The 11,195-nt window shown below is 38.7% G+C and overlaps 1 protein-coding gene across 1 annotated transcript; it reads left to right on the forward strand.

The window, feature by feature from the left end:
- Positions 1–7,055: 7,055 nt before the first annotated feature.
- On the forward strand, positions 7,056–9,529 carry LOC131065115 (uncharacterized). The gene is made up of 2 exons (XM_057999528.2): positions 7,056–7,388; positions 7,820–9,529. The coding sequence occupies exons 1-2, from the start codon at positions 7,386–7,388 to the stop codon at positions 8,993–8,995; spliced, it is 1,179 nt and encodes a 392-aa protein (XP_057855511.1). The 5' UTR covers positions 7,056–7,385; the 3' UTR covers positions 8,996–9,529.
- The last annotated feature ends 1,666 nt before the right edge of the window (positions 9,530–11,195 follow it).

The raw sequence follows: 11,195 nt of genomic DNA on the forward strand, positions 1-11,195 counted from the left end.
CAAGCAGCTGCTTCTCAAACTTTGCAATCTCCACAAACACCTTCAACAAGCATTATTCCATTTTCTCCTCAGCCGGATATTGAGCCTAAATCTCCTAAACATAAGATGCATGATGGTCTTGATCCTGTGCGAGTTAAAGATCCTATTTTTATAAATCTTGATGATGATATAGATGAAAATATTACTCCTCTTGCTTCTGATAGTGAATATGAACTTGTTGATGTCGATAACCATTTATCTAATGAATTTTCTAAAGCACTTATCCTAGCTCCTAGACAAGAACAATGTGGCTTGGAACATGAACATAGCCCTTGTTTGGATCTTGTGATAGCTCCATCTGTTGTGTTGGATGTTCCTCCTCTAGCGTGTTCCCTGCCTTCCCGAAACATTGATCAGCAAGATCGGGGGGTAGATGACATGCTAGACTAGTTACATTAGCATAGCAGACTCTCTCCCCCTCTCTTTTGTTACTTCTTCTATATGTTATTCTCATTCTTCTATTTGTCATCCTTAGTGTTGTCTACTTGAGGACGATGCAAAGCATTGAGATCTCTCGATCTCTCTCATGTTGACTCAAAAGACACATGTGTTCCCTTCTTCTAGGTGACCTTCCTTGATTGGGGAATGAAGAATAATTATGCATACATACATATGATATATATACATGACTTATCATACAGCATACTGACCCCAAGGAAAGCAAAGTCACCTCGTGCTTTGTGTTTTGTGTCTATTATCCTTGGGTTTATCTCACACTTGGGGGCTAAATCCTTGCGATAACGTGCTCCTTTTTCCTTTCTCATTTCTTAGGTGTATCACTACGTTAAAACAATCACCCCCGTTGAGGCGTGTGCGATCGCTTTAACGTAGGGGGGCATACACCCTGTCTATCCTTTCAAAGATACTTGAAAATTTCTTGGCAAACTTAGCTTTGTCTTGAAGATTTTTGGTATTTCTTTTGCATGACTCATAGCGAGGGAATCTTACTACTGACAGTCATGGTTCTTCCTCGTGATCTTCCCTTTTACTTTGGCAATCGAAGTTGTAAGATCCTTAGTCCACTGGGGGCTTGGTGTATCTTGCCTCCTTGACGTGGTGAAAGTCTTTCAACGTTGTTTCCTTGTACTTTACCGGAAGTATGAGCATACATACTCCCGCTAAAGTGGGGGCTAAATGTAGCGTCCTAAAATTGCGACACTTGCAATTTCGACTGCATTTCGGTCTTCACGATGGCGACGCAACACACAACCTGAATGGAGACCCTGAAACTTGCTCACGACACTGAAAACTGCATTTTTCAAGCACCCTGGCCTGAACCTCCTTGCACCCTAATGTCCCGAGAGGTGGGACCAGAGCGCCCAGCGCCCTGGTCCCTCAGGACCAGGGCGCCCAGCGCCCTGGTCCCTGGGTCCTATTTTGGGCCCGGTTTCCTAAGTGATATTGGGTCTTTTTGATTGCAATTTGGAAATATACTTCCCTGGTCGGCCTAAGGTCGGGAAAATCAGTCTATCAGCCCTAAATGACAAGTATATAAGCTACATTTTCTCTCTCATTTGAGGAGGAGGAGGAGATGTGTACAAAGCGTGGAAATTATACTCAAGCATTCAAGCATTCAAGCATTCAAGCAATTGATCATTCCAAGTCTCCATTCAAGGCTAAGTGTTGCATTCAAGACAAGGATTCAACCATTGAAGAGGAGATCACATACTATATGCTACAACATACAACATACAACATCTAAACCTTCGCACATAAGGATACAAACATCCTTAGAACAAGGTATTAGTACTTGTTTTACAGTCATTTACATTTACAGCTCTTGCTCATTTCTTGGTTAACTCCAAAACCGGGGTTTGACCTAAAGGCAAACCCCTAATCCCTAACCCCCCAATCGTCTTCGCTTTTCTGTGTGTAGGTTGTAGGTACACGGCTGAAATTGAAGATCTGGAATCCTTGTGCAGAGATGAACAGATCCCCCTTCGTTTCGCGGATTTTTCGGAGGACCGTGGCGCCGGGCGCCATCGTCCCGACAACTTTTGCTCAAATTTGCAAGATAGCGCTGTATCGACATTTTACTGCTAATTCCAGGTCCGCAGCTTCATCCTATAACCCGAACTCAGTTTATAAGCGAATCTTTATGACTTTCTATGCATCCTTAGCTTAATTTCCTTAATCAACATTCTTTACAAAAGAGGGTAGCCTTGCTTTCCTAACCCTTGAAATTCATTTAGCATCCAATCTTACATCGTGTGGGATTGAATCTTATGAGTTTCAACCCCTCTTTTGAATGTAAAGTCTTCCCCCTAAGTGAAAACCCATCGAATCCTAGCGAACCTCCCTTCTCTCTCCTTGGAGTTAGAAGAGGGGAGACCAACTAGGGTTCGACCGCGATTTTCCGCTTTACACAAGGAACCAAAGAATCTTACAGCTTCTTGCACAATGTCTTGATAGTTCCTGACAGTGACTCCATCCAGTCTCACAATCTTCGATATTTTGTTTCTATTTTGACTAGAAATGACCGACCGGTGGAAGAATTTGGTGTTTTTGTCACCTTCCTTTAGCCATAACTCCCTTGATTTTTGACGCCAATGGATTTCCTCACACCGAAGAATTTCATTTAGATCAGATTTGAGAGTATTTTCTTTGATAAATAAATCCTCATTCAATCCTGAAGTAATAACAGAGTTGGTTATTTCTTCCATCTTAGCCTTAATTCTTAATTTCTCCATATGAATATTCTTGAATTGGCTCTTATTCCATTCTTTGATCTTAACCTTAATATACTTGAGCTTCTTATTGAGAATGAATAATCTCGAATGGTTCCGAAGAACTAGTTCATTCCACCAAATAGATATAAGATCATATAGCTCGGGCACTTTGAACCACATTTTCTCAAATTGGAAAGGAGTACCTCCCTCCGCTTGAACCATAGCGACCTCTAGACAGATCGGGTAATGATCTGATTCGAGAAGCAGGAGAATTGACAACTCTAAAGCTAGATTTTGTCCTAGCCACTCACCAGTAACAAGAAACTGGTCAAGCCGTTCAACAATATTAGTAAAACCCACTCTCCTGTTCGTCCATGTGAAAACTCCATTTTTAGGAATACTGTCTAGAAGGTGATTCTTCTCAACAAATTCCAAAAAGTCCTTTTGGGACGTACTAGTCCTCTGAATACCCCCACTTTTCTCAATGTCGGAAAGGATCGCATTGAAGTCCCCGGCTACCACACAACTGCCATCGGTAATACTGTTAAGTCTGATGGTTAAGAGATCCCAAAGAGCACGTTTATCACCAACAGAAGATGGTCCATACACATTGAAAAGATTGAAATTTTTATTCTGACTAAGAATAGTTACCAGGCAATGTTGCCAATACTCATCTTCCCCAACAAGAGAGATCCTGACAATCATGGGATTCCAAATGATTCCCAGGCCACCAGAGGCTCCATTTGATTGCCTAAACAACCCATTCCATTGTTTCCAAACTCTCATTTTAGCACCAATCTCAGCCTTACTCCACTTAGTTTCTTGTAGTAGCCAAATATCTCCTTTGGTGTCATCAATCTGGCACTTAATCAAGCCCCATTTGTCATAGGCATTGATGCCCCTAACATTCCAAGATAAGAGTTTCATTGCTTCTGGGGAAGGGCATTTCCCTTCCCTAAATTAAGCTTGGTTTGACCACTGGCAGCACCAGCCACTGCTAGCATAATTTTTTTAATTTGTGCCCCTGCACACCTTTTGGCTTAAAATTTGGTTTGTCAATAGTTGAATCTAACTTCCCAAAACCTTTTGTAGTAACCTCCAATATAAGCTCAGAGTCAGGTTCAAAGTCTTCATCACCCTCCGAGGAGGAAGATTCAATTTCACCATCTTCCAATTCAATACCTATCGAGTACCAAATCTTCCCTCCCATCTCCCCTAGAGTAGTAGCCTTGATACCCCGAGTATGAAAATTGCAATCTTCAATTACCAGTTGATTCATGGGCACAAGAGGGGAGGGTGGAAGCGAATCCACTAATTTGGATTCAATATCCGCCTGTAAAGTTTTAGTCTTTTCTAGAAGCATGAGAAGATCTTGTTGGCTCTCACTTTGTCTAAAGGAGGGAGGAGCTATGTTCAAAGGAGTTGCCTCCGTCAATGGAACATTCTCATTATCATGAGTTTCATTACAGAAATCTTCCCTAGTACCAGTGCAGCTAGGAGGTTCCGGTTGCAGCTTTTCTTCAATAGGAAGTTACATATAGGAATAACTTCGTTGTATCAAAGCCGAAACATCACAACTAATGCTGGTGTGATCCAAGGAGAAGCATTTAGGACAAATATGCAACTGGTCTTCTCTATCAATCTTTTGGATCCAGATCTTCCCAGCACCAATAATTTTGACTTCATCAGGGATCTTGGTGATTTGATCTGTGCTAATGCAAATTCTGAGGAAGCTTCCCCATAATTTATCCTCCAAAATGTCATCAACCGATACAAAGGTGCCAAGGTTTTTGCATATATCCTTAATGACATCAATGTGCCAATAATTCGAGGGACAGTTGTACAATCTTATCCATACCTTGTTGTTTGGTAATACATGCGTTCGAGGATTGAAGTTGGCCTGCCAATCAATGATGTCAACTTCAATGCCATCCAAGATATATGGACCTTTGTTTTTAGCTTGCCATTTCTCCTCATTGCTCATAAATTCAATCATATAGAAATCATTTGGGAGAATATTAATGTTAATATCATTTACCCATTGTGCTCTACACTGGGATTCAAAGTTGTCCTTAATCCGTCTTCCACCACCCCACTTGATGAAAAGGAAAAACTCAAGCAGATTCGACTTAGCAGAATTAATTTTATTTTCATCCAAAAAGATGGTAGGTCTTGAGGTTTTTCTTACCGGTTTAGGATGACGGGGTCACTGAGGGAGGAAGGTCTGTCTTCGGAAGTCAAGGTAGCTTTCCCTGTTCGACCAAGGGTTCCAATTTTTAGGACTGAAGTTGGATCTCCAAGACCTGGCATGGTTCGCCCTTGAGTTATCTTGCCTGAGTCGCCCATTCCGCATTTGGAAAATACCATGAGCTTTCGGAGGGACCGGAGTGGGTTCAGAATGAGGATTGCCTCTCTCAATTGCCGCACCGGGGATGCTAGATTAAGGTGATGGATACCAATTTTGGGGGGCCTCAGAAGCAGGATGCTTAGCTTTGCGAAACCAGCCTTTGTTGTTCCAAATAAAACCATTTTCCTTCCATTTATGTGGGTCAATAGGGCATTGGTTACCACTTGAATACGAATTTCCATAGTTCATCTGTGGTCTGGGATATCTGTTACCCTGGAACATGTCTGCTTTCCCAGCAATAACCGGATTCTGAGCTAATTGCAATCTACTTGTTTCGATAGGAAAGGCAATATCTGTTTCATCGTTCCATGAACCAACCTTCGCGACCTGAGCGCCAGAACTTCGCACATCGGTAGACCAACTCCTATCGCCACTGTCGATCCAACTGCCTTCCACCGCCGCCATTTCGCTCCAAAAAAATTTTACGGTTTAAATGACAGAAAATATAATTAGAAATTACTTAATTTAGTGCATAGGAGGAGAAAATAAATAAAATGAAGTTGAAATAATAATTATGTCATATTATACTCATCTATGAATGCAAAGATAAATTCATCAATAACAACTAGAAGCATTTAGTTTGACGTGTTTGTGACTCTTAATTGCATGAAAAGTAAAAAATATTTCATTACTTTTTTATTTTTTATTTATTTTCTCTTCCCTTCCACCTCTAAATGCCACTCACTTTAAGTTGAACTCATAAATCAATTTGTCTATCTCCATCATGCAATCATTCCTTCAATGTTTAACTCATAAAGCAATTTGTCTATCTCCATTTGTATTTATTTTCTCCTCTCATGCACTCAATTAACAATGTTTTAATTATTATCTCAGTCTAATATTATTAATTATGGGTGATTGAAATGTCTCTACTCAAAGTCCACTTTACAATAAATGTGACAAATACAACCAATGGAAGACCAAGAGCCACAACTTAGAATTCCACAAAGGTGTCCCTCATGGGAGTTGAACTTGGGTCTCCACATTGAGAACTCAATGCTTTAACCAACTAAGCTCAACTCCTTGGACCTTTACAATAATAATTTGATAATATAAATATAATAATATACTAAAACATAATAATACCATTATATCTTAATGATAATTTAATATTAATTACAATATCACAATATATTAATTATAATATAATGAACAAATATGATATCTTTGGACGTACTTTACCTATATTCCTCTAAAATAAGTATGTTTGTAATAAAATTGTTTTTTGCTTTTCATACATCATACATTTAAGTGTCAAATTAAAAGCTTCTAATTTTTATTCATGATATTTTTACATCCACATGTAAATATAATACATTTAAGCCTTAATAAAAATCTAAAAAAATTCTATTTCATATAAAAACATACTATTTATTAGTTCATAAACTTTGTGTATTTGTATTTTTTTTAATTTTAGTTTTGTATTTATTGTAAGATAATGTCTAAAAAAACAAACCATTTCATATATAAAATGATACTATTTATAAACATATATACATATTAAGACATTACTTAATAATAATAAACACAAAACTAAAATTAAAAAAAAAATACAAATACACAAAGTTTATCAACTAAAAATTACATATATAATTTGATCACGTGTAAGTTTATAAATAAAATCCTAAATAAAGGATCAAAAAATATTACAAAGTCCGCAAAACATTTCTTGGATGGCAAGAAAAGTCACCTACACTCAAAAGGAAAAAAAAAAAAACATCTACTGAAAACCTAAAATCCCGACATGATAAATTTAAAAATATAAAATAACAATAAAACCTCAAAGGCTTGACCCGCGCTGCCCGCGGGTAAACTTCTCATGCATTCAATTAAATTAAATTATTTAATTGAATAGAAGGGAAAGTTCTAACAGTAGATTACAAACGAACTGTTCATTCAATTAAATAATTTAATTGAATTGAATAGAAGGGAAAGTTTTAACAGTAGATTACAATCGATTTTCCACCGCCATAGTTGAGAAAGGAAACGACGATTACCTTAAATACCCACCGCCATGGTGGAAAAGGAAACGTATATAAAAGCCTAAGCGACGCCAAAAAAAGGTACAATGGTCTTGTAAATAGTTATCCGGATTTAATTTTTGGAGCGGTGAGTTTGGACAGCGTGATATAAATAGAAACTTTGTAATTAATCTCTTCGGTCTAGGTCTAGACTTGATTTTCTTCTAGGTCTAGACCGTTCTGCTTCACTGGGTACTTCTTCTGCAGGCCGCTGCTTCGAATCCAGCTCAACCCTAACATTCTTTTGTGATGGTAAGCCAGAAGTTGGAACGGATTTCGTCTTTTTTTGTGGAATTCAAAGTATTTGTATGGTTTTTTTTTTCTCCGGAAACGGCTTTGTGGGTGTCAGAATTGCGAATTCTGTAATTGGGGGTTGTTCTTGCATGGAGGAATGATGGGTTTTGGTTGTTAAATTGGATTGAAATGCGTTTCTTTTTGTTTCTTGCATTAGTTTTGGCTGGTTTTGCATTGTGATTTTGTTAGTGGGTGTCGATTGGAGTCTTGCATTTGCCTCCCTGCCGACTTAGAATGCCGACATAGTTTAGACATTGTTTAATTATGAGGGATTTCTTTCTTGGCTTTTATCAATCTGAAGTTTATTTTGGTGCCCAAGTTTTTTGAGATTTCTAGGGGATTTATCAATCTGGAACCAACTGTTTTATATCTTTTTTCGTTTTGGGCAGGCTGAAATAAGGATGGAGGACTTGGCGACTGCATACCCACTTGTGTATTTTGACGGAGATCAGAAATATGATAAAGGACATGTTGGAGTCCATTCTTTGTTAGCATACAGGCGGTTTCAGGTCATGGTGACTCAGTTGACGGGAATTCCTCCCAATCAGCAGTCTATTGCCTTCATTTGCAGACGGTCAAAGCGGCAGAGATTGCCTGTGAATGAGAATACGAATTTTGGCATAATTTTGAACCAGCACAATCCTAACAGAGAGAAGGATTGTTATTTCTTGGTGTCTGTGAAGAAACCTAAGAAGGACAAGAAGGGAGGCAGAGGAGGAGGAGGATGGAAGCGTAATGGCGATGCAGAGTACCTGCACGATGAATATGATGAATCTGCATCATCCAAGGGTGATATTTCTCCACGTGATGAACGCCCCGGCGTAGAAGAGAAGGCGAAGTTTGGCAGAAGCAGGGGCAAGCCGGAGAAAACAATTTTACGGCGAGATTCTTCAGCCAATCCCAGGTTTCAGGCAACAATGGGAATGAATGGCCCAGGTGGCAAGAATGCTAGTTATGAAGACTGGCCTAACCTGTCTTCAAAATTTCCACCAAATGACGTTTTCGAAGATACACAGAGGTGGTCTTCAAAACTGCAATACAATGATGGTTTTGAGGACTGGATGCTCCAATCTTCAAAACTCCCATCAAACCAGTTACAACAGGATGAAACCAGCTTGATGGGTCTGTATTACAATTACAGTTCCAATTCTGCTAGAGGGGCTGTCCGAGCGTACTATCCTCAGGGTAATCAATATATGCCTGATTCTGTGCTTCAAAATTCACTGGGTTTATACAACAAGAATGGGTTTTCTTCAGTTGTTTCGCCAGGGATGTTCAGCGGGCTTAATACGATGCAGAGTGGGCCCTCTCCTGGCGGAGGTTTGAATCTTCCTCAGATGCAAAGTCAATATATGAAGCCTTATGTTGTGGCAGATGTTGTCCAGGGTCGAATGGCAGGGGGTGGCTTTAATTCTGATTACAACTCTAGGGGCTGTGAGCAGTGTTGGATGACAAAGGAGAGGCCTGTTCCATTTCATTGTTGTGTAAACGATAAGGTTACATTGGGGTTCAGAGGACCATCCCCTGCTGGTCCTATAGAGAGGCCTGTAAAAGCTTCTTCTTGAAGGCTTTCTTTTCTTCAATTTTTTGAGGCACAGAATTTGGTGGCCCTATTCGGTTTTTTGAAAGTTGCTAAAACTTTTTTCTTTTTGGATTGACATATAGACATGTGATCATATGTATAACTATTGAATTACATCGGCCTTGGTGGAAAAAGAAAGGTTCGAACCTGGCATCGCTATGCATGCTTGGAATAGTAAGGAGAAAATTGGTTATAGTTTGTGGCATTTTGACAGGGTCTTTTTTTATGTACAATGGTATATACGACAAGCAAACACACTCTGGCAAAAGCTCAAAGATTCTCAGATATAGGGGCTGGGATTTAACCCAGCTTTAATGTCGGAGGTTTTGAAAGTTTTTTTGGTGGTATTCTTTTGGACAAGGAAGAAGCTCTGTTCTATCAGGGTTATGTAAAACTTTTACAAGTTCATATTGTTTAAGGGGATTCTCCTGTTGATTTTTGACAGTAATAATTATACAGATTTTTGACAGTAATAATTATACACACTACTTCCTCACTTCTTTTTATTATATGGTTACTTTTTGGGCTACAAGGTTTTGTTCGTAGGTCATTCTTATACCCACAATTCATCTCTATACAGTAGCTGAATGGATATAAAGCTTTAGGTATTGCTAAATGGACCTCATTCAAGGATGCTTGCTCTTCATGTTTGCATATGAAGTGGATTTATTATTACATAGGTAAGTATAGTGAGCTTCTGTGAAGGTTGGATTTTGGAATTTTATGGTCTCTTATTTCAAGTATCTGGTAGATGGCAGTTCTTCACATAGTCAATTTTTATTCTTGAAAAAGACAAGCTATCTGATCACAATTTTTTTTCATTGGCATTTATGTGATTCATTTGCATTCAAGGACATTGGAGTTTTCATTTGTTGTTAATAACAATATTAGAATAGGAAACTGTTATTCATTTAAAGCATTTGAATGCCTCATTTATTCTAATCACAACATTGGAATAGGAAACTGTTATTCATGTAAGACATTTGTACACCTCATTTATCCTGATATTGCTATCAGGATTCAACTGTGTACACCTCAGTTATTGTTTTTTAGATTAATTTGTTGGGAAAATCTATAGGCACCCATACTCAAGAGGCCATTATTGAGAAATATAAGAAACTGTGTATATTAACATACAATTTATTAGTCGTAATTGATGGTACATAGTTACATGGGCAGGTAGAAACTGCCATAATCCAACAAAGAGCTTCTTGAGGGTAGAAGCCGAAAAATCAATGACCTGGCTAAATCCCATGAGCAACCATGGACCATTGATTACTGATTTAAAAGACAGCAAAAAAACCAAACAAACACTAGTACCCGACATTATAACAAAAACCATATGAAACCAAGCAAGAAACTAGTAGACGTACAATTACTTAACACCTAACTTGGCAATTTAACCTAGAGACCTCAACAGCTTACTAGTCAATTGTTTCCTCCATAGAAAAAGCCATATGCAACCAAGTAAGAAACTGGTACATGGACATCTACCCGACACCCCCCCTAGCAACCTAACCTAGAGGCCTCAACACCACCCTATTCTGTTGTTTCCAACACCAAATTGCCACTAGGCTTACCTATAGGGTCCAGAGCATTGCAGTGGACACTATGAATTACCTTAGCTTTTCTGTTATCCTTATGTACGAGTTCACCACAATATATTGGAATTGTATATTCATTGGTAACTTCCAACCAAACTTTTTTGTGCGTCACCATAAAATCAAGCATTACTTTTCCCATATCAGAGTAGTAGGCTTAAAGCACTTGAGCCTCATGTCACAAATTTTTTGTCTTGGACTTGACATTTGCCGTATGCCATGAGTATCCATCACCTCTACAACTTTTTCACCGTTTCCAGCCCTAAACGGGTGCATGGATAAAATCTTGAATTGGTTTGGAAGCAACATTTGCAAAAACAATATTCTTAGGTAGGTATCAAGTTCACCTTTTGCCAGCTGAGCTACAATGTCCTTCTGCACAATGGCTTTTGAACCAAAGAGAACCCTAAACACCCAAGCCCACCTCACTCAAACTTGCAGGTGATTGGCAACCAAAAACCAAAGCAAGACTGTTATCTATTACAAAACCTTTAGGATCCCTATCTTTATATTTCTGCTATGAGCAATCATGAAAGCATTGAGAAAATATTGAGCCCCATGTTGCAGCCAACTCCTAAATAG

Source organism: Cryptomeria japonica, chromosome 11, assembly GCF_030272615.1.
Source record: "Cryptomeria japonica chromosome 11, Sugi_1.0, whole genome shotgun sequence".
Taxonomy (NCBI): domain Eukaryota; kingdom Viridiplantae; phylum Streptophyta; class Pinopsida; order Cupressales; family Cupressaceae; genus Cryptomeria; species Cryptomeria japonica.